At 44.0% G+C, this 24,207-nt stretch overlaps 1 protein-coding gene across 1 annotated transcript in view; it reads left to right on the plus strand.

Moving 5' to 3' along the window:
* T265_13806 (hypothetical protein) overlaps positions 1 to 24,207 on the plus strand; it is a gene marked incomplete at both ends in the record, with an annotated part of 72,761 nt that overhangs the window by 44,275 nt on the left and 4,279 nt on the right. Inside the window, 2 exons of the mRNA XM_009170618.1 lie at positions 1,454 to 1,671; positions 3,977 to 4,139. Of these exons, the coding sequence (XP_009168882.1) occupies positions 1,454 to 1,671; positions 3,977 to 4,139 (381 nt within the window). The remainder of the gene's footprint in view (positions 1 to 1,453; positions 1,672 to 3,976; positions 4,140 to 24,207) is intronic.

Genomic DNA, 24,207 nt, shown 5'->3' on the forward strand with positions numbered 1-24,207 from the left:
ACATCTATTTTGAAGACAGGAACGACATCAAATATCTGCTATTCCTTTGGCACTTCCTGTCTTACAAATGGTGTGCACAGGTGATTTCGAGCTGAGTAATTCTCCGTCCTTAGACAAAGCGGAGAAAGACAGTAAAAACCTTATCCCTTCATCTTCTGTTACGACCGAGCCAATAAAGTCCCATTGTGACCTTTGACCTTTATCTTGGAGCGGGGCATTCCTTGGTGGGCAAGCGTCTCAAGAAGAACAGACCGATCAACCGAGTCGAATGCGCCTCGGAAATCCAGGAATACTAGAATCGTGGGTCGCTTATACGTATGGCGTTGTTCTAGCACCTGACGTAGTGTGAAGATTTGGTCAACACAACCCCTACCAGGCCGGAATCCCGCTTGCTGCTCTCGAGTCAGCATCTCACGAGCCACCGTAAGGCGACGAAGCACAATTGACGCCAACAGTCTCGTTACAACCGACGTCGTTCTAACCCTTACGCGAATTCCTTTTTAATAAGTTGGTTTGAAACTTTGTAACCAAACCACTGCCCGTCTCTTGGACGATCGTTTACTTATCCGCTCATCTGTCTAATGTAAATTATAACGACCGCTACGTGTCCTACGGTGCATGCACACTTGCTACCCGGCCAATGTTGCAGCAGTACGTTGTGTTAATAGCATCAGTACGTTTGCCAGACTTGCCAGACAGTTCAATACACTGATAATTCTTTTGTGCTGTCCGCATATCAACTTCGGAACACCTGTTTCACTGTTTGTCCAGGTGGTGCGAATATGTAAGTGGGAAGAGGACTAGTTCAGTCGGTGCGTTCAGTTTGTCAGGAATAATAACTTCCTGGGAGCAGTCAAGCAGTTGTTCTCAGCTTTTCCTGAAGAATCTGGTGAGCTTGGATCAACAAGACTTTGATTGAGAGATGGTAATTGTGCAAGCAGAATATACGTAAGCAGTCTGATGCTGATTGGATTTCTCTGGTAGGTGTAGCAGGGTCAGTCATGTTAGCGCCTTATCATGATCGAGTGAAACACGACGGAACTGTACGTTTGGCATGCATATCTAACGCTTTAAATTGCACCGGAAAGTTGTGACTTTCTTTCTCATCGGCATGGTCATTTCATGAAAATCGTTCTCATACTTAGAAAAAACATCAGTCGCGTGCAACGACTATTATTATCACCCACTCGCCGGCTTCTGTTTTTGTATTTTCCACTTCCGTCAGCTAGTTTCCTGGCACTTGTATTTTACGGGATACCGCGGATACATATGCTCATCTCCCTAGGGACCGCCTGGAGAAACTTATTTCTTCTTGCTGCAATGTTGACACCTCTCCCGGTTAGAGAAAGCCTTTTTGCTGTGAATTTTCTAGTTGATCCACCTAGAGGGTGCAGAGTTATTCTATTCTATGCTTTAGCTGTTCCCATTTTTCTATGCTGTTCTCTTTTTCCAGCTTCCCCAAACTCATCCAACAACGCAATTCAACAGTTATCGGAAAAGAGAACTTGTGTCACAACTACTCCTTTACGTCCTTATCATGTGCCTGATTCCAAACCTCAGACTATGGATTTCCCTCCTTCCAAAGCTACCCCCGGACAAACCAGCCCTTTTCGATTCCGAGTTCCGGACCAGCCGGTTCGACAAACAAACGGAGAACAGCTACAAACCAAGGTTGGTGGTTTCGTCCATGACTTGAAGAGTGCCAACCTTAATTAACGCAGTTGTGCTCTCTGAGAACTTGTCATTTATCGCTATTTACTGTTTTTAATCCTCGACAGCCGATTTTCAGCTTATATAAGCCCTTAGGAAGGAACACTTAGTTGACTCCTTGAAACTTTTGACCCGTGAAACGAAATCATCTCTGGTTGGTTTCTCCGCAAGAGAGAAGCCTTTCTTGTGCCGGAGTACTGCTATATTTCCTGAACTCTACGATTATCAGTCCCACTGCTAACTACGTAGGAATCCAGACACAGATGGCCCAGCTACCATGGTTGCGTTGTGTTTCATTCTGGTCCACTTGTTCGCTCGTAGCACTTTTTGGTTTATCCTGTTGTTATAAAAGTCAATTCACTGGAGCATTTTTTGTTTGTTTGTTTGTTCATGGGACACTCAAAGTTCTCATACTGGTTCTGTTTTATATGTAGTTATGCGTTTTTCGGTTACGAAGGCTTTTTCTATTCAAATAATCTTTCGGGTCTATGTAGACCTCGTAGAGAGCACGAATCTTCTTGCATCGACTATGTCATTGTTCTGTTGCTGGAATCTTAACCATTTTGAAGGCGCAAGCATCGGACATTTTATAACAGCTCTCGCTCTACTTGAATGAAAAGGACTCCCCAACCTCCTAGAAAGTTGATCTTTTTTCTGAGCACTAATTGAGGACCAATACATGGTCAGGTTTCTAAAAGAAAATATTCAATCATCCCTGAGTTGATCTGTCGATGTAGACGTAGGGTAACGTGTCTGAATCATCGTCGATTGCGAATACAATTTTCGGTTATCACTCCAGCTAATCGATAACCTGAACAGCATCTTTTTTCTTGCTCACTTTTGTTCATAGTTCATAGTGCTCCCACCATGATTTCTATCCATTTTCCAACCCTACATGATCTAAAATTGACATCAAGTGGTGGCTAAAAGCCGTCTGACCATCTAAAGAACTACCCTAAAATAATCGTTTCAGAAGAGCTTGGTAAACAATCGGTAGTTTTTATTTGGGCAACGTTTCGCTTTTGACACAAAAGCTTCATCAGGCCAAGTGAACAGGTCACAAAATTGGCCAGGTTATAAGACAGACGGGGAACCAATCAGTAAGTCCCCTTCAAACTAGATCAGTGTTGAGTGTCAATTAACGGCTCTTGTCGGCTAGTGTGGATGCCAAAATCTTGAACTGATGGGTTTGAGTTCGCTTTGATTATCAGCTTCCGTTCCTGTGTTGCATCACATTGCCCAGTCGTTTGTACTTAGTCCCAGTTGGTCTAACAACATATAGGACGAAGCGGACTGAGGGGGTTGGGACATGTGCTAGGCACATTCACCTGCCGTCTACCAAAGAAATCGTTCTTTCCCATCCCAAACCCTCTACAGCTGACATGAAACACGAGCGGCGTGCTTTTCTTACTAAGGCCGGAGTGGTTTTAATTGCACACGGTTGTATGCCCCCACAATGCGCGATCTCCTTACGTCATAGCCGGACTGCCAGTCTAGAGTTCGTAACAGTCTGCACTGAGCGTCAGCATGGTGAGGTTCACAAAAGACTGGTTTTGTCTTGCTAATGGCGTCTAACTCCGATATGATGCGTTCATTTCAGTTGTTCCTAGTCGTTTCCCCTAAGGAAATAACCCGTTTCTTCGCACCCCTTGCCAGTGATTGGGATACTGTGTAGGGATACGCCCCATCAAAATCATTTGTGGTCAAAATTGACTACGTTGTCGCCGAGCGTCAATTTGAAGCACTGCTTTCGATAGTGATCTTTTATTCAATAGCATACAAGATGATGGTAATCAGCACCAAGTTTTATGTGGATCGGAAACGATCCCAAACTTCCAAAACGTACGCTTTTAAAACTGTAATCTTGACGGTGAAACGTAGTTTTTGCTGTTTTCACCTGTAGGTCTTGGGTTTTTTTATTTTTTTCTCGAGCGTGAAGTCGCCTCCTATCGATAAAAATACTTTTTGAATCTGGCACGGGATGCTTGTCGCAGACTACAGCGGAGAATAACCTCCTTTCGGAGGTCTCGTGGGTGATTATAGTACGAGAAAGCTATATTTTTTAGCGCTAGTCGAGAGGAACAGACTAGGTGGGCTCCAGTGTGTATAGCTTCTTACGTAGTTGCCTTCGTCCACTTCCCAGACAATTTCGATGCCATCAGTTTCACAAAACTCTCAGTCTGTCTTGTCTGTTTTTCATCTCGTCAGATTTCTGTACCGATGAATGTATGCTTTTTGTAGTTAATGTAACATCCATCTGTTTCAGGCCCTGGCGCGTCATGCTACACCACAGGTAGCATGTTTCAACTCTGTCAAACGCAGGCAGCTAGAACGGCTACAGAAGCGTTCTGATTGGTTCCTTAGTCCTCCCGCTGGCCTTCGTTCTACCGGCCTTATGCACCTTGATCCGAACGCTCCGCGAGCAGACGGTATGTTTCACCATTCTGTTCGTTTATGTTACCGGTCGGATGATGAATCTCGCTTAGAAATCTTCCCACTCAATGCTGCTTGCATCCGATTTATAGCTTGTACACCACACTGCCGTTTAAGTCTTTCAGCTGTAGCGTCCTTTCGGTGCCCAACCGCCATGCCACAATAAGGAACCACGAGGGTTGGCATATTACCAGGTTTCCCGAGCCTAGACAGGGAAGTCGAGAGGCAGAGGTCGGTTTCGAACCACGGACCTTCCGGTCGGTAGATTGTTGCTCTAACCACTGAGCCATATCGCTCCCTGGCGCAACTTGGTCAACGGTAAACATCGCTTCATTGTTGTGATCATCGGTTCGCCGACTCCTATAAGGGCTCTCTCACTTTGGGTCTCGACACCTTTGACATCATATCACGCACTTACTGGAGTTTATAAAGAATTTTAGACATTATCGTGAGCTGGAGTTCGTATTTTGGTTTTAAACGCAAGGGAATATCTTAATTTTGACCGCCTGGTACTTTCATGCTTGTAAAGTTCCACCCCGGGGAAGGACATCTTAGTGAAAATTGAAGATGGCAAACGCCAAACAGTCCGAAGAAAGTCACCACGCGAAAGTCGGCTAGGTGACACTTAGATGTAATCGGATTATAACTGTCGAAAAGTCAGGCTGTTTATCTAAGCGATCATTGACTCCCACTGAGAATCTGATAATGTCGCTACTGGAACTGAATTATGTATTTGGGGCGAAACTACGATTGGGTCGCGAACAAATCGGTCACGCGGAACCTTCCACTTATGGCTTGATGAGTACCAACTAAGAGGAATCCTTTATGGGTAGAGTTTGTGGGATCCCACAAAGGCTTCAATATGGATTCATGATGAATCACTGACGCAACCCTAAGGAAGTATTCTAGGTGTTTCGAGAGGTACGTAAGCTGATTTTCAGTTTGTCGATCCGTCTTTCATAAAGGGTGCCGTAATTCTCGTGTTCATTACAGGTTTTGGTTTCTGAATGGCTGCGTATGGTGATCCAGCGATCCATTTGGCCAGATTTTCTCCAACCCTACGAGCTCTTAAAAGAGGATGATCACTGAGTACTCTTCTGGTAATAATAGATGAGCGATTCCGTATCCGTCGTCCGTGTGAGGTATTAGGCTCTGGACTCCACACACCACTCATAAGGCTGTTTGAAACCCTTCAGAAGCGCGCAACTGATTTCGCCCGCCTTGGGTTGCCTGCTGAATCTCTGTTATGGTATGTTTGAGTTCGATCGATATTCGGGTGCACTGTATGAACGGAACACAACGTTACTTCTCCATATCGAGCAATAATCTAAGTAGAGTATTCAGTACTTTGTGATGCTTTCTGGAATGACACGTTTGGAGTTTATCAGGACGGGGCTCGGCAACCAGTTTTCAGGAACCCATGCAAGATTGAATCCGGGCCGCAAGCGACCTTATCCATTTGACCGACCTGGTAGCGGACTATCTATCGTATTTGGTCGACCGTTTTTTCCTGTTGCTTCAGTAAGTGACTATTGATCATGGATAATATACTGGACCAAGTTGGCAGTGTCGCAACCCTCGTGTTTCCTACGGGAACGGTGGTGCGTGTAAACAAAAACGGAATGCTATTTTGTTGGTTTCTTGCTATTGTAGGAATTTCGCGAGTCAGTTTCGTTTGGTCCTTAGCTGATTGTTCTGTAGGTCCCCTGTAGGTACAATAAAAGTTGGATAGGAACAATGGAGATTGGGTTTGAGGTCACTAACGGCGACTCAGGCCAAGCGTTTCCTCATTATATGAGCTTTTAGTCACCCAAAACGCTGGATAGAAAAATATTAAGCCCTGGAAATCCGCTGCAATATGGAGTTATATTGCTGTGCGTCCCATCCCACTGATCTGACGCGACCCTTACTATTTAAACGCCTCCACTCTGAGTTAGCATCCATCTTTTTGAGTAAAAAGCCAAGTTTACGACGGTCGTCTGTGTTTGATAATGAGCGAATCACGGGTGGGTGACTTACAATGGATTGTTGATAAATCGATTATATTTTCGGTTCGTTGTTCTCTGTCCGGCCTAAAGTTTTCAAGCAACTACCGTGATCCTCTCCGGACTGAGTTCGGGAAGATAGGGTGAGTTTGGACGCTGTTGGATGTAGGTTTATGATGCGAGTGCCGTTCATTGTAAATTATTGAGTCAAACTGTATGATGTCTCGACCGTTTGTCACTTGTTAAGATCTCTCCCTGTGATCGAAACGTCATTAACTATATTCGGTGTATGGCCCACCTGCGTTTCCAGTATCTATTGATGGTCTTCCCACTTCATAACACTTTTACGAATGTGTGCATTCCAAATGCATTCCAAATAGCCACAAATTGGCGAACAAGGCTTAGAAAAACTCTCCTGTCTTTCATGAATCGATAACATTCAACCTATGGGTCATCCCTTTATTCCATTATGACACTTCTTGATCATCCGTAAAGTAATTTTACAATGTTCCCACATCCTATGCTCCGGAGTTTGCGTTATCTAGTTGCTGAAATTCGGGTAACTTTTAGATGCTGGCTTCGAAAGACGAGTGTGTTTTCTGCAAACATTTTCTCCCCTAACATAACATCGCTGCTTGGTACCCTTCTCTGTCATCTATTCTTAAAAGGGGGATAATTAATCTTAACCTAATTTACCAGTGAGTGTGTTTCTTTGCCATTGTTATTCTCTGGTGATAATGTGCACTACTTGGGACGCATCTTTCACTGTGTTTGTACAGTGTGCGCTCACTTGAAGCACGAATCCACACTGCTATGTGTGTTTACTATCGGTACTACTGCGTATCATTATCAGCTGTAAGAACTTGTCGTTCAGTGGTTGTAGCTGACAATTTCGTCCACCGATGATTTGGGGAGGTGGGGTAGGTAGCTGAGCATTGGAGGTGGGAGGCTAATAAATTGGTGCGTAAACACACAGTTGTCAGTGAATTTTGACTGAGGGGATTGCGAACGGAGCTATGCGTTGACTGCATACAGTTGAAGGGACTGGGATTTAGTTCGACCTGTACCTGATGTGGTACCATTCAGCACAAAAGCTGCAGACTATTAGGGTGGCTATGCTGTTCTAGGACAGACGACGGCGAAGCTTGGATCCGAGCAAGTGAAATGCTGACCTCGGGGAAGCTAGGATTGAGCAATAGACTACTCCATTCGGATGACGCCTTAGCGAAAAGGGGTAGATCGATCTTTTCAGTGGAATGATCACATCATTTATTGAAGGTCACCGCTGGTTAGCCAAATGAACAGTCTTCGTGTTCACAACTGTTCGCGATGCTTTGTTTCCGATGTCCGACATTTTCGTGATTACTACCACAATTCCCCGTCCTTGGTTCTCTGAAGAACGCTCACTCTCTCCCCTTCATATTGAATCCAATTTCGGATTTGTTACCGTTTTGCATAGTATGATCATGCCCAACCCAGAAAAAAACGTCTGTCTGCGGGTGGTCTTTAACTGGGAACAACAGATTTCCTTACATGCGAAATGCCTGTTTTTGTTTTATTTTTTGTGCCTCTGTGTCCATCGTCGTCCAGTTGCTCGGTCTACCATAACGAATTAAATGCTGTATGTACTCTGGGTACACGCTTGCTGTATAATTGCATTGATTCCTCCCAGTAGACGTAGTATTAGGTGAAACTTCTCCGCAAGAAGCTATTTGTAGTACGTTGTTTCTACTGTTAGTCGTGCCCACGGATACCCGAAGTACTCTGAAGTACTTCATAAATCCAACATCCGTTATGTTAGGAATTTAGGGGCTTGCTACGGGTTACTGTCACGTTTGATTGGACCAAGTGTTTGTTCTAGACAGTAGTTTACTGCCTTCTCTAGATTATCTCCACCCGTAGTTTGGCGTTCGTCCAGCGTTTTTCGTGATGTTCGGGCATCCCCCCCAACTTATCAAGCTCGACTTACGTTCGTATTACGATTCGGGATTTGAGGTTTGTAATTCTATGACGGGGACAACAGCAATCGTAGAGCCACAAACAGACGGTGATCATAGCTTCAATGCACATTGATCTGTAAGAAGATCACTCGGTCCGGTACGAATGGGTTTTCGGAAATACACGGTTATTTTGACAGAAACTGATTTGAGGAGCAATGATAAGTCGAACTCTCTGTCCCTTGCCGCACGGTCGGATCAGGACGCATCGTTGGAGGGATGGAGCACCGTAACAGGATGTTAAATAACATCCACAGAAATAGCGTGGACACGTCAAGTAGTTTACAATGTTCTGTTGAGTCGCACAGGAAGGTTAACCATTTCACCGTGTTGTGCTCGGCTGTACTCATTACCCGGCAAAAGTGCACATTGTCTGCTTCCATCATCCTTGCCTCAATAGTTTTATGCGTACAGTCCTTGCCTCGTTGACCAATAACAAGAGTTTTTGCAGATTGATCTTCTATCCATACGGTGCATGATTTAGAGCGTCTCTCTGGAAAATTTCGGTCAAAAATTGAAATTCATTTGATTTAATAAGGTGATTACTATCCCGGGTAGCTGCACTAGTTACTCCGTGTGTATTCTACATCTATGAACAAAACTTCTGTTCGATATTTTGCGGAAGTGAAACAATGTTAGCCAAAACACTAGGTAGACCCGACGCGTGATGCTCATGTTTTATGACGAGACGGGCTTTTGCACCACCCACATTCAGATTGCAGACATTTGTATCCAAATCACTTTCTGTATCTGGGCGGAGGTATCTAGATTCGCGATTGATTTGACCCGAATTGCGTGGCACTTTGTTCTGTACACCGAGAAGGGAAGTGCGTGACTTGCTCATTCACATTCGAAAAGCAAATAGGATTTCCCAACCCACACGGTTTGCCCAGAAACAAACGAACCCATCCTAATCCACATGTTTCATTTCGAAGTCCAACTGTTTTTTTTGTAACATATGGGGAAGTGATTTTTACTCTGGCCACGTTTCACGGTACAGGTTTCCCATTTTTTTTAATGGCACAGTTGCAAGTCTTGTGTGTCTCCTATCGCTTAAATTTCACAGATCGGATTGTCAGCTGCTCTTAATTATATTGGGGTTTTTAGAAAGCTTCTTCCGGCATAACACTTGATAGCGAATTCGGTTATCGAATTTTATCAAGTGACTGTTTGAAACAAGAACGGCATTCAGTTTAGTCGGGTTGGGAAATCGTCTCTGCGATCTCAAAGCCGTTAGATAAGATAAATATGGATCAGAAATGTTCGGAAGGCCCATTATCGAGCCTTATAAAGTGGTGGTAGAGTGGAAGAACCGCTTGTTGATCTACATACTGCCTTCAATCCTGTATTGAAAACCTCAAAGGGATGCAGAGAGCTTAGAAGTGTAGCTGTTTGGAGGAAGGTGGCGCAAAGATTAATTGGGCGTCAGGCTAAAGTTGACCGTAGACACAGATTGATTGATTGTTACCGTACATGGTCAGGTGATCAAAACTGTTTTCAGTTAAATTCCCATGGTGACACTTCACAACAGTTGGGTGCCACTGTGCGTGGTGATTCACCGGATATTCCATGTTGAGGCTTGTTTTTCGCTTGGAAGGGTCGCTCATCTATTGAGTGCCCTCACCTTTCTGACTTGGTGGATGGACTTTTGGTAACTGGTACCGTTTCCTGCTATAATATAAACCCAGTGACCGAAGCAAAGATAAACACTGATCTTACTTTGTGCTGTGCTTGTTTGATTATTATTGATCCAACCAGACATGTTTCCAACCGTGAATTGTGCAGGCACGTAAGCGGGTTTGGGGCGGGATGAATGTGACTACCTGGATCACTATACCTTATCAAACTCGAATGAAGCAGTTGTGACTTCATTACTTCGGGTAGCTGATGTTCGTTTTGTCAAGTGTTTCGGTTAGTTCGAACCGCGTTCACTGAACGGTAGTGAACACACTTTCGCCTCTTTTCTCCTCCTCATCACTGTCAGCTCTACTAATCGCGTACTTGTCGTACAGTGGTTGTAGCTGCTACAGTTTCGTTCACCGATGATTCAGGTAGGTGGAATAGGTAGCTGCGCATTGGAGGTGGGGCTGATAAATTAGTGCGTGAATACAGCACTGTAGGTGGACTGTTAAACTGGGGATTGGGAAAGGAGCTATGCATTGAAGGCAATAGTTTGGATGCACAAGCGCCATTGAGGGCGCGACTGGGCCATGTCTGACAGTGTTTCTAACCATTGGTATGACCTGTCTTGGTGTTCCCATCCAGGAAGACGGCACTTACCAGCACAGTTGAGTTTGCTGCAGACAGACAACTCACGAGACTGTGAACGGGAGGATGGTGAACCGTTTCGGAAAAAGGCTGAAGCAAAGAAAAAGCGGTCTTTTTGTTCATTTCAATAATACTGGGTCACATGCCTAGCAAGAACCTCTAGCTCAGTAGCGTGCCGAACGATAGGCCGAAGCAAAACACGCTATTACAAGCACAACGAAATATACAACCTTTGAAATGGTAATCCTCCTTCGTTTAAGGAGAAGCAATACTGTGAACATGGTATAGAGCGACGGTTGGTTCATCAGTTGCTCTCATACGCCCCAGCTTAGAGCAGTCTACCGTGATGTGGTTACGTAAAGGATGCTTTGGCGGGTATAGTTCTTAGATTGTGTTGTCAAATGTTCCGCCACAGGGAATTCAGGAGGCGAAAAAATATAACAGTCACCGAACTAAAGATGGAAAATGACAGTTCACAGTCAATCCCCAAGTTGTGTTGGATGTTGTTTGATACTAGTTTACCAAATACAAACCAATCCTAATTGCTCGCAGTCATGTCTAAACAGCAACCAAGTCTGAAGCTTGCCTGACGCTGTTATCGTTAATGGTACTAATGTGGTTGAACGTGCTTTTCACTACCGAACACATTGGTCAGCATTCACGGGATGGTCATGTAGAACCTTGCCACAGACGTCTGTGTAAAGCCGCATTCTGTATGATAATCAGTAAGGGACGAGGTGCTCCAGATTTCCGTCATCAATGTAACTTCAGAGAAGTTCTTATTCACAGAATGGAAACGGTTTTGTCCACTGGTCAAAAATTATAGTTTAAAGTTTTCCTGATGTTTGATTTGGCAAGTTTGATCTGGATTCTGATGACAGTGACATGGTCTCGCATCCCAGACGGAGGGCAGTGCTCCGCATTTTTTTGCTTTGGTCAAACGGCGATGACGGTAGTCACCAGGGCCCCTAACCGAACTAAACAATTCTGCGCACACCTTAGCTGTTGATTTCGTGTTGCTGACTGTTCTCAGGCATACGTTGTAGAAAACTTTAGTCTGGTTGGTTTTCTCGCGTCTTATTGCGGTCGGTTGGTACTATCACAAGAGTAAGATGAATACAACTCAACCAATCGTGTTTTACTGCTTCTAGTCTGGATTTCCTTCTGCGTAGATTGTCAGTAGTGTCAGGCAGTCTGGATTGTAGTCGGTTACCGTGTGTAACCTTTGTCAAGAATTTCTACAACCAAATGAATTTGCACAATGAAAATGGCAGCATGAGCTTCTCATGGTATATTATAGTTGGTTGGAAGTTGGGTTTTATGTTTGATTTAAGTGAAGTTAGTATTTATGCGCATCTGTTTGTGCGTTGCTTCCATGACGATATCGATTAGTGTGTGTGTGTGGGTGGCTTTTAGAATCATGTCCTTGGTTCGTGGCTATTACTATCCAAACGGGAGAGTCCGCTCCATCATTGCAGTGGATTCAACATGTCGTCCTTTTGTCCCTCTAGTTTTCAGATTAACTTTTAAAATTGTGTGGTGATCGCTTTACAGCAGTTGTTTTGTTTGCTGTCAATTTTTTGTCCGTCGGTGTCGTCCGAATAATCTTTTCATTACTTGGGATGCGCGTTTTGCGAAGTATGAGCGTGAAGAGTCGTATTGTAGTTATCTGTGGGTTTTTAATAGATGCCCACTTGATTTACATTAAATGCTGGCTTACAGTCTAGTGAGGTAATAACTCCCCGGTCACTTTCGGTTTCCTAAGTGGAAACTCCGGAATTCAACTCACCAATGGTCAATGAGACTGACAGAAATGGCCAAATGGCGCAGTCGCTGGCACTCTTACATCAAGGCTATCGCCTTTAGTGCGTAGCTACTCAGTTCCCGTACTAATTGAGTACGCCATCACCTCCGATGTTTAGTTGTGTCTCCCACGCTTTCCCATTTCTTGGTGGCCGAACATGTAGTAGCTGGAACCAACGTGCCCTCGGTACGTTGTTCATAGCTCGTAAGTCGTACTGTGAGCATAATGTTATCATACTGTTCAGTGAGGTGGGCTGAGTTACCTGATATCGTAGGAAAAGACGCCACTCGTCTGTCCATAAGACAGCCTAAGGAAGGCGAAATGGGTTTCGATTGAACAGTAAATGTCATCGAGAGTGGAAGCCTCTTTGTATGGTGTGATCACCGCCCTGGACGGATGATCAAAAGACAAATTCCACTGATTAGTGATACTGTTATGTAGTGGTGACTGCCTCATCTTCACTGGGACAAATGTTTTTCAGTCGAAAGAAATTCAAACGAATCCATTACGTGGCTTATTAACCGTACTTTGATAGGAGTTTAACAGGACACTGAGCTACCCTGAGAAAGTATATGTAACACCGTTAGTTTGGTCCGCGATTGGTTGAATGAGCATGTCTGTCTCGTGTATTTTAATAATCCATAAACTCTTCTAGGTTTGTTGAGCTGTAATGCGTATGTGAACTACAGTGATTGGCCAGTTTCTTACCTAATCTCCTGCAGATGTTTGTTCTCTATGGGTTTTGCTTGGTTGAAGTTTATGTGCGGATGGTAGGATAGTATAGTCGATCTGTTTCGTACAGAAGGTAAACAAACTAAGGTGAACCTTGTCGGCGTCTCGACTTTTAGACTGGCTAGAGCGGCGCATCATTGTTGCACTTTCGGGAAACAAAATCTGAAAGCTTCACATTGGGCTGCTTAGGAACGTGAATCATTTCCTGACGTTTGAACAAGGCAGCTGTTGATTTTACATACGGGACCGGTTGGTCGGCTTGTGAATACCTTGGTAGTCTATTTATTCTGCCAATACGAAATAACATAAGAGGTGGACATAAGTGTCATTCCAATAGTTCTCAAACACCGATGCTTCACCTTCCCAAATCGCTAGAATTCATCAGAATAAGAACACCATAGGGTGGTGGGAGCACGATCGTCATCCCGGACAACATCCTCATGCTAGCACATAAACGTGGATTCTGCTCACGCAGTGTTGACCGTTATCTCTTCAAAATACTTTTTTAATTTGATCCTCACTCGCAGTCTGTCATACCAGGTTGGTGAATCGTTAGAGATCTGACAAACACAGTCCCCTGGTCCTTCAGGCTGTGAGTTGGAGGATGTGCGGCCACTTGTTCCGTAAAAACGGTAATTTATTTGCATTACCCCTTCAAACACAACTGGCTTTCTGTCAGGTTTTTGAGCCAAAGGCTTTGGTTGATGACCCTAATCGTCCTGTCTAGTTGTGGGCCTCTTGGCAGTACCCCAGCCCACGTACAACCATGAACTGCACACATACAAATAGACTCATGCCATATTTGCCGTTACGTGGTGCCATCAACCGGGTCGCCTTACTTACTGCATATAGCAGGGCGGTTATGGGGAAACAGGCTACTGCTGACACCTGTTTTCTTTCTTTTTCGTACACTTTTCCTCCCCTTATCCCCACATTAATAATCCTCTGCTTGTAGACCCGTCGCTTAGTACTGATGACTCCGTTCGTCATGCTCCGGTTTTACCAGCTATATCTGCGCATCATCCGGTGCTGACATCCGCAGGCATCTCGAAATCAATCCTCAAGCCTCGACGCTTAGTCTATCGGGCCGCACTGTGAAGCAAGCAGACCAACATGCTGCTCTTGCTCTCACACTGAGCTCACTGGACGTTGATGTGTGCTGTGTATCAGAAACAAGAATTTAAGATGCAAGCATGGTGGCTGAACTAGCCGTCCAATTAATTCCCATTCGCTTCTGGCTGCGCACCTTTGGCGATCCAGTTGCCGCTGAAGAAGGATGTGCAGGGGTCTCTATCGTTATAAATCAACGGGCAAAAGGACCCTTGCTTGACTGGACATTCGTTGCTGGTCGCCTGTGTGCGGTTCGTCTGACAACGTCTGTGAAGGGGGTCTCATGAGCGGAAAATTGATCGTTGTCTATCATATCTGCTTACGCCCCAACCGACTGTAGCTCTGACCCTTTCAAGACCGGTTCCATGAATGCTTTGCTGCGACGAGCTAAGAGCTCAGATGTTGTGGTTGCGGGAGATCTGAATGCACAAGTGGGCAGACTTAGCGTATCTGAGACTAAATTAGGAGGTCGACATGGATTGGACTTGCTACGTACGGACAATCGTGAACGATTGCGTCATCTGTGTGCTGGGCGCAGACTGTCTTTATGCAGTACCAACTTCCGAAATAGCCAAAATCGTCTGGCCATATGGTGTCCATTAATGGCGTACCGACTGCGAACTCAAATTAATCACTTACCGATGGCGCGGATCAATAACTGACTACCGCTCGTTTCGAAACGCATGTGGGTAATGACCACGCGCTCGTCCAGAATCACTTCTCCCTTCATTTTCAGGGTCGCGTGGCAGTTGTTAAGAGATTGACGGATTCGAAAGTTGGACGTATCTATCAGAGTTTTCTTCTGCACTTTCTTTCAGTTGCTCAGAAACGAGTTCGTACTGGGAGCAGATCGGCACCTCTGTAGAGTTTTACCAATGGCACGGCGCTACCAGGCCCACTCAAACACTGGCTATCCGATAGAATAGTGACACTAGTTGAAAAACGGAAATGCCCAAATATCATTTCAGTTAACTGGTGTAGCTGTTCTTCACAAACCGCCTGTGATCAAAATCATCGAGGATCAGATTGAAGCTGTGACCTTGAATAAAAAAGAACGCTTCTACCATGGGCCGAATACTTCAAACAACAATTCTCGTGGTCACAAGCCGCCGCAGATGATTAGCTTGACATCGGTCATAACGAGACTGTTGACGTCACGTATCCTTCTTCGCCTTATGGTGGCTGGTAAAACAGTGACTCGAGAGCAGCAAGTGGGACTCCGACACTAGGGGTTGCGTCGACCAAATATTCACTGCGTCAGATTCTAGAACAACAGCAGAAACGACTCATAATTCCAGTAGTCGTTTATTCTCAAGTCGAATTTGATTCGGTTGACCGGTATGGTCTCCTTGCCAGACACGGACTGTCATGGGAGTTTGTGAACATGATAAGTGTGGGAGTGCACGAGCAGCTCTCCAAAAGCTTCCATACGCACAGTGGTGTCCGTCGGGGGTGCCCACTCCCCTCATTCCTATTTAATTTTTCGATCGACGGGATTCGGAGACGACATCGTTCTTGTCTTTGATGGACTGATCAAAGTCATCCCGTCCTTTGGTATGCAGATTGCACCCACAAAGAGTAAGGTCGTGCTCATGGACATGCAGTCACTGAACACTTACGATCCAGTGAGATTCACAGGAGGTTGTGGAGCGTTTTACGTATCTTAGAAGTAAAATTAGTTCTGATTGTAGTGTTGGACACCACTGTCATGCAGTCAATGATGGTGGATGAACACTTTGTGACAGACTTTCCTGCTTGAATGTTTCCTCCTCATCAAATTGGTGATGTTTCATAGCCATGCGCAAAAATAATCTGTCCAGTATTATTTCTTCTGGGAGTCACATTTATTATCTGTGAGCAGAGTATACACGTCCTTTCAAATCCAAGCTTATTTTCAACCGGCGCCACAGATGATGGGACTTGTAAATATACAGTGATATTTCACCCCAACTGCTTTCTATGTCTACTTAACCCTAGACTATCGTCTTATCTCATCAATGGCCGGCTGGAGGGTGGCACATTACACTTTGGCAAATATACGTAGTCGGAACTGACGAATCAAGAACGGAAACCCAATAACATCATCGCTTTTCATCATCCTCTTCATGCCTCACAATTGTTAATAAGCACGCTCTGATTAAGAAAATGAAACTGCTGATTGACTTCCATTTTCCCTCCGTGTTCTACTCTAGCGGCGTGTAGTTGCACTTCAAAGGCACTCTCTCATAGATCGAATTATCTAGTTTTGCTGTACCCGAAAGTAAATTCTGTGTATGGTCTTTGATCTATGGCTGATTAGAGTTTTCGGGGTGGTCTAATGCTACTGGTTTCCGAAATCTGTATGTTTTACACGCCCGTAACATGCACCGTCGGGTGGTTTAAAAAATCCTTTAACCTGGCAGTGGTTTGTCCATTCCAAGGTGTTTACTTGCTTCTGAACCGTGTGAAACAATCACCAAAGGGTGTTTGTGTTCCGAATCGTTCTGGCCAGGCGGGTGTTTGTTTGTGCGCAGGTCACTTTGAGCTGTAGTCTGGTATACCCCGATTTCGAGCTTGCAAACTGAAAACAGCAGTGCGAGATTTTACAACTACTTGCTTGACATGAAACTAGACTACTGTTATTTCTTTCTCATTTCTGTTCACCCATTAGTCATCTTTTTATCCCCTATAGATACCTAAGTGTATTTTACTTCTGTCGAATTTGTTATTTAGTGGGTCCAGTTGTGCTCACCGTGAAAACGTGTTCAGAGCAGAGACAATCAGCGTGTGACCTCCGTGACTTCATGATGAATTTTTCCAGGGTAATGTCTAATGTAGAAGAAACTGATCAGACGCTGTCATGTGCTGCGGGTTCTGAAACGTTGTGATTGCCCTGCTATTAAGTTGAAGTGGTTAATGCACTTTTCTTCACCATTTTTAAAAAAATCATCCATTTTGTCGGCATTGGAATAGTGAGTAGTCTGTCATCAGACTTGTCATGATTTTTCGAAGAAAACCGTTTGTTCTGGATCAAGTGTCAGCTGTTGACTGATATCTGCGAAGTTTGGAGGGCAGTGATTGGATGTAGGACGTTTTCTCGGAGCTTTAGTTGCGGCTCTAGCGACCTCAAAGGTTCAGAGTACTCAATGTGCAGGAAATGTTTGTTTTTTTTCATTACTGTTGCTTCTACTACTGTTATTTCTTTCTCATTTCTGTTCACCCATTAGTCATCTTTTTATCCCCTATAGATACCTAAGTGTATTTTACTTCTGTCGAATTTGTTATTTAGTGGGTCCAGTTGTGCTCACCGTGAAAACGTGTTCAGAGCAGAGACAATCAGCGTGTGACCTCCGTGACTTCATGATGAATTTTTCCAGGGTAATGTCTAATGTAGAAGAAACTGATCAGACGCTGTCATGTGCTGCGGGTTCTGAAACGTTGTGATTGCCCTGCTATTAAGTTGAAGTGGTTAATGCACTTTTCTTCACCATTTTTAAAAAAATCATCCATTTTGTCGGCATTGGAATAGTGAGTAGTCTGTCATCAGACTTGTCATGATTTTTCGAAGAAAACCGTTTGTTCTGGATCAAGTGTCAGCTGTTGACTGATATCTGCGAAGTTTGGAGGGCAGTGATTGGATGTAGGACGTTTTCTCGGAGCTTTAGTTGCGGCTCTAGCGACCTCAAAGGTTCAGAGTACTCAATGTGCAGGAAATGTCTGTTTTTTTTTCATTACTGTTGCTTCTTCAGCCTGGTTTGACATATCTGTGCTAACTTTCATTGGTCCTGTCAGGAGGCATTAGGAATCGTAAGTTTTCATCCAATCTGAGTTTGCAGTCCCATTCACTGTAAAGGGAATGTAAGGAAGTTTAGGAACTCTCATTTTCTTTTCTTTGGTTGAATCCTACCTAACATCTTTTATTTCATCAGTTCCTCTCATTAGTTTGAGTTTCAATGACCAAATGTCAACTTATTTGTTAAGTGGGTCAATGTTCGCATGAACTGCTGTGAAGTTTGGCGACATTTGTGAAACGGATGTTTTGGCACGGAATCTTTGTAGAGTCAAAACCAAATCGAATTCCCCAAAAGACCACAGGACTGTTTTCTTGAATCTTCTTGATGCTTACTCAAAGTTTCCGTACATCAACGGGCCACAACAGAACTCGGCGATTGTGATGGAATCAGGGTCGCGCGGAGAGCGCAGCTCACGAATGCGGAGTTTCCTAGGCCTTGTTGCTGCGTCTATTTTCAGAGAACCTGCTACATTTTTCAGAGTTGGAAGTTTAAAAATAGCACGGGCGTTTGTCCCACCCGTTTGTTGATGTACGGCTTTTTAACTTCCATTGAATGGTCAAGGTACACATCCTTCAGGTTTTGCAATCGATAATCGTAGAAGCAAACAACAGAAAGTCGTAGGTGCGTTCCGACCGTTGAACTCTCGACCGTTAGATCAAACTTTGTGAAACTGATGATCAATTCATGGTGCTGCGTCGTCGCAGTTCAAAATATGGGCTTTCCCAATAGGTAGTCTTTACCGAATTACACCAGAACATCAGTTTTACTCTACGAGTGACTGGTTATGAAGACTAGTGAGCATCGAAAAACTCACCGTAAAAATACGAGCAGAACGAAATAGCTTTGCTTCGAGTATGGGACGTTTTCATCACCGATCTGCTCTTCACGCATTTTCCCACCTACTTTAAGGCTAGCACTGATGCAAATAACACATTGGAATTATGCTGTAATAACCAATTCAAACAACACTTTTCAGCCTTCTTAAAAGGAGACCTTCAAGTTTCGTTTTCTGTCTGTTCTACGTCCACCGAGAAACTAACTGGTGTAATTTCGCAAGTTACTGCTGATGCTTATCATGGGTGTAAAGTACTGTCTTTCAGGCATGTGTATTTCCAACCCAAACTTAGTCTTTATAGCTAGTTTACTTCAAGTGAATTCCTTTTTTCCATCAGGCTCGTAACTTTTGAAATACATTCCTCCCTTCACCTGTAAAACCTACCGATTGTTTATCAAGCTCTTCTTAAACGATTGACTTCTCAATCGGTTCCGAACCTGTTCCAATTGATTGAATATCAACCCCTGTTACTCGAACAAATGGTTCGCGTGCCTGCTAGGTAAACTCAAAAGTCCACCTTTTTCATGGAATTGTACGTTAACGTAACAAAGAAAACTGTGATATTATCAAATAACTCGATAAATACAATTACCATGTCATGCTGACATCTGGTTGGAGCTTCGTGCCTTTCAAAACGCATAGCAAACATCATATGTCCCAACAAACGTCGCCATTTGTGTTTCCTAAACTGACTTATTTGCCAAGACAAGTCAATTTCGACCGAGAGGTGTCCATTGATGCTGTAAATCACCACTACTTGTGAAGCAACTTGGAGTAGTTCATCGCAGCACATAGGGAAGTGTCCTTTGCCTGGGGTGGAAAAAATCCGCGCTGCAAAAACTGAGCCCTTGATGCAGGCACTTTCCCCGGGTGCAGGGTAGAGGAATGTACTTCGAAAGTTAGGAGCCTGATGGAAAAAAGGAATTCACTTGAAGTAAACTAGCTATAAAGACTAAGTTTGGGTTGGAAATACACATGCCTGAAAGACAGTACTTTACACCCATGATAAGCATCAGCAGTAACTTGCGAAATTACACCAGTTAGTTTCTCGGTGGACGTAGAACAGACAGAAAACGAAACTTGAAGGTCTCCTTTTAAGAAGGCTGAAAAGTGTTGTGTGAATTGGGTATTACGGCATAATTCATTCATAAGTCATTGCAGCGTTATATGGGTGCAACTCCAAGCCTGGATTGCAGTTTCTGCGATGCGGTTGTCTATTACGTTTCTTCGAAGAGGCACTCCTGTGCAAGAGACATTTTTACTGCCTTCTCAAGTGGTCTCGAGGGGCCTAGGAAATTTGAATTTGGCTAATAATAATAATAATAATAATAATAATAATAATAATAACAAATCAAGAGAGTTGAAATGACTTTTAGGGGTCTTGGTTGCTCGAATTGTAGTGCATTCCGACGGTCCTCACAATTCGAAATAAGCAGGGTAAATACAAGTATCTGAAACTGTGACATTTGAAGCTTGCGTTGTCTTTTTCACGACCGAGGAATTACATGCCTTTGTGGACATTACTGCCTAAGGATTTTGGGATGTCGCATAAGGTGCAGAAGATACCGTACACCTTAGTTCTGTCCTATTTAGCCTGGGTCTCACTGTTTTCTTGACTGTCGAGTCCATATCTCGTATGAGCATGGAACCTAAATTTCACTGTTTGTTGGTACATGGGTTGAATGCACAACATTTCCTAGCTTTTGCCGTTCTTTGACGTTGTACCTCTCGCACGCAGCCTAGAATTCAGGCTATGCTTGCGGAAAGTCTGAAAAGTGAGGCTACTTGGATCACTTCAGGTCGCATCAAAATATTCAGTTCATCTGCACGGTCCTTTCAATGAATGGCTGTCACACAACTCAAAGAGAGCATGAGGAACGATATACTGTCACGCTATTCTTGGCTAACCAGGGGCATAAGGAAGGTTTATTCCATGGATGATTTGGGATCACTAGTGCACCACTAGCCATAGTACATCCGTGTCCTGTTTTTTTAGCAATACTGTAGTTCTGGAATAACGGACAAGGTTTGTCTCTCGAAATCCCCGTGTTGTTCGTCGGCCACGAGGACAAAGAGTTACAGTAATCATACTCATCAAGGGTTCTGTCCCACAGGATAACCAAAAAGAGTTCGGCCACAGTGCTCCTACACAGTAATGTCCCTGAAATCCTGCACTTAGGACCATGTAGCCGGGTTTGAAATTATCAAGGATTTTTGATCGTCTGATTTTTGGTCATCAGTATCACTTTGCATGTTTTTCATATGATTCTTTTCGTCAACAAGAGTTCAGTTTCCACAGCTACTTTCATACTGTGGACACAACTTCCCTGCGGTTATGGTGAGACTGTTTTGTCCAGAGTGATACATTTAGCGAGAGGCTTGGATCATTAAGCCGGATCTGTCAAACCCATTTTCGCATCATTTCGCCTTCCTCTCCGCAGACACTAGCTGCGTATTAGTCCGATGTGCAAACCTTTAACGTACTGCATTCTTGTGCTGTTCATGCGCCACTGATGCCGGTAGGCCTTATTTTATGCCAACCACTTGTTTGTACGTTTCTTGGTTAATTGCCACCGGAATGTCCATTTGCTAGTTTTGTCCCATCGTTGCAAAGTAGATGCTGTGGCAGCGTATCCGGACACATCAGATTCAGCTGCCCTCTCTAACGGGGTGTATTTTTAGCAGGCATCAACATGTTTGACTATAGACCCAGTTGTCGCCACACCATAGTATGCGCTTTTTCTAAAGCTGCATCAAACATTGTTGTACTTGCTACTAATGGTTAGTTAATCGACCTAAACAAAAGACTGGCTCTGTAGCTGGGGCAATGATTTTTGTGCAAAGTTGGACAGACTTCATCCACTGAGTAATATTAGCTGGTCCTCTAGAGCACGTCAGTCAATGTCCATAGCGCAGTTGGGGTGTGCTATGTGTAGTTTTTGTTGTCTTGTTTACCCAATGAATCGGGAGTTTTGCTTTGCTAATCCATCGCTGAAACTTCCGCTCATTAGGAATACGGCCATTTTGAGAACATTGATGATAGTTTCCATCACATCGTTTTAACAAGACAAGCAGACAAAATGCGTTTGCGTGTGTAAATTAGTGACCTGAGTGTAGCAAGATCGCAATCACACCCGACCATACAATAGCAATCAAGGGTCCATTAACGTTATAGATGTACTCTATATAATTTTTTGAACTGTCGCTCCCAAAGTTTTTAAGCCTATACACCCTCTCTAGAGAGACAACAACGTATAGTTTTACAGTAATGCGGAAGAAACTTCATTCCTGTCCGTTCCGTGATATAATGAATTCCTACCTCCGCATAACCGCCATAGTGCTTGTATTATTATACAAGTGACCATCGTTATTGCGAGCGTAGACAAATTTTTTAGTCTGAGCGGCAATTTCGTCAGAAACGTGAACATCGACACTTAGAGATGATTCCATCACCAGGAACGTTTGAACAGAAATGCAGTACTTTCTGAATGATGACTACTCATCGCCTCATTGACAACAATCTTCGTAGAAATACTACCTGAAAGAGCGCTGCATCGTGACGTTTACTCAAAGCTTGCCTGTGATGCGACTTTTGCTCCTGTTTTTCATCTTGATACATTCGTTAAGCATGTATTACTATCTGTTCGGGTCAACAAAAGTTTTAGACTTTATCCTTCATGGGAATGTTTGGTCAGGATTACAGCTTACAGTTATTCTCGAATGTGCATGTACTCCACACCCTGGTGCACCTTTGCGTTCCCACCATCTGCAAACTTACGCGAGCGATTTTTTGTCCTATTATCTCTCGCCACATCATATCATTCATTGTTTGGCAGATTTCATCGCTCTGGATGGTCTTGCTGATTTTCGTTTGTGAGCACCTCGTAAACCCGTTTCGGGTAACTGTTTGCTGACGAATTCGAGTTGTGACTGCCGGTTACACTATGCTTCGACCTTGACAGCCTAGCGGTGCGCGCTAGTGACTTAGGTTCACAAGACGGCATTCTATCCTGGTTGTCTAACGTATTTTCTGGAAAAATACGCAAGTTTAGGCGACAAATCTTCAAACACTCGATAGTGGCGCAATTAGTACCCTTTTATTGAACTCGGTCGACATTCTATATTCCAACTAACTTTTGTGACGCCGCGGGAATTTGAACAAAAGTGTGTCTGAAGAGCGTCGATTTATCGCTGCCTGCCAGTCACATTGCTTAAAAAGCTCAAGGAATACATTGAACAGTCTCAGCAGTGCTGAGACGAATGATCACGAAGAACTTCTTTGGAATGCTTAAGGATTTTCGGGCGTAGCAAGAACTCACTGAAGAGTTTTTACAATTTCGCAACCTCGCAATCGCCGGAATACTGCTAAGTGTTGCCTGTACACTGTGCCGTTACTTCCGGAAATCGCTGGTCAAGTTATAAGTAGAAGGACCTGTGCTTATGCAGCTGTTCCATGTGTGTATGCAATTTCCCACATCTTTGCAGGCCCAATCTTCGCACTACGGAATCTGAACTTCATACGATTTGTGTAATTAGGTGTTGTTACGAATTTGCACGCACCTGCACCAGTTCAGCAAGTCTGTGTTTTGGTCCCATGGTTCGACTACCTTCACTCGAATTTCTTCACCCGCCTCTATCTAGGTGTCACGCCTCCCCTCGTAGGAATATCCCATAAATTAACTTTTTATGACCGTTCTGCTGATGGCTCTGTTTGTCGGTCTTCTGTTTGTAACTTGAAATAAGGTAGGTTGACCAGATGAGAGCGACTAAGTGGAAACCAGACAGAAAGTATTGAAAATCACCCACTGTTCAATAGAAGAATATAGCGTAACTGCAAAAAAATTACCACTCTTTGGAAAGTTCAGAGAAGCGCCCCCCGTCAGGCACAATTTGAATGTGCAGGCCAATCGTTTTGTCTTATGGGTTTCTGTTAGGCTGCTAAATTCTAATTGGTCACTTTGGAGCTGCAGGAAGTAATATACATCGGACGAGCAATCTGAAGCTAATCGCGTTGTCGATGAATGAACGATGAGTATTTGGAAGGCATTCACTGAGAAACTGTGCCCAATTAGTGCGAACGAAAGGGTTGGCTGTTTCGGTCGTTCGTCCACGTCCCTGCATGCTAGGTCTGTTGACCTCGCATACGAACACCGTGAGACTTCACAGAGCTACAGTCGTCATGATGTCAATCCGTAAAGAGATAGTAAGATGCCCATCGGTTGATGCTTCTTCGATTACTGTATACCGGGGTATGAGTTGGTGTCATCGTTGGAAATCTGTGCGTTTATGTGTGTGTGAGGAACTATAGGATTTCAGGTCACTTGAGCAATAGTGACCAACTTCGTACTCGTACAGCTTGCAAGTTCGGACCGGCGAAAGGGAAACATGATCTCACGAACGGACCGCTTGCTCGGTATGACCTGTAGTACCCGGAATTTCTAGAGTTCGCGTTCACGTCGCTCTCGTTTGGATAGTCCTCTTCTTGTCATGTTGCAATTATTCTTGTCAGTGAACACTAAAGAAGCACGACCAAAGGTATACAGGTGATACCCAATCGGAA

The sequence above is a fragment of the Opisthorchis viverrini genome (genome assembly GCF_000715545.1).
Source record: "Opisthorchis viverrini unplaced genomic scaffold opera_v5_104, whole genome shotgun sequence".
Lineage (NCBI taxonomy): Eukaryota > Metazoa > Platyhelminthes > Trematoda > Opisthorchiida > Opisthorchiidae > Opisthorchis > Opisthorchis viverrini.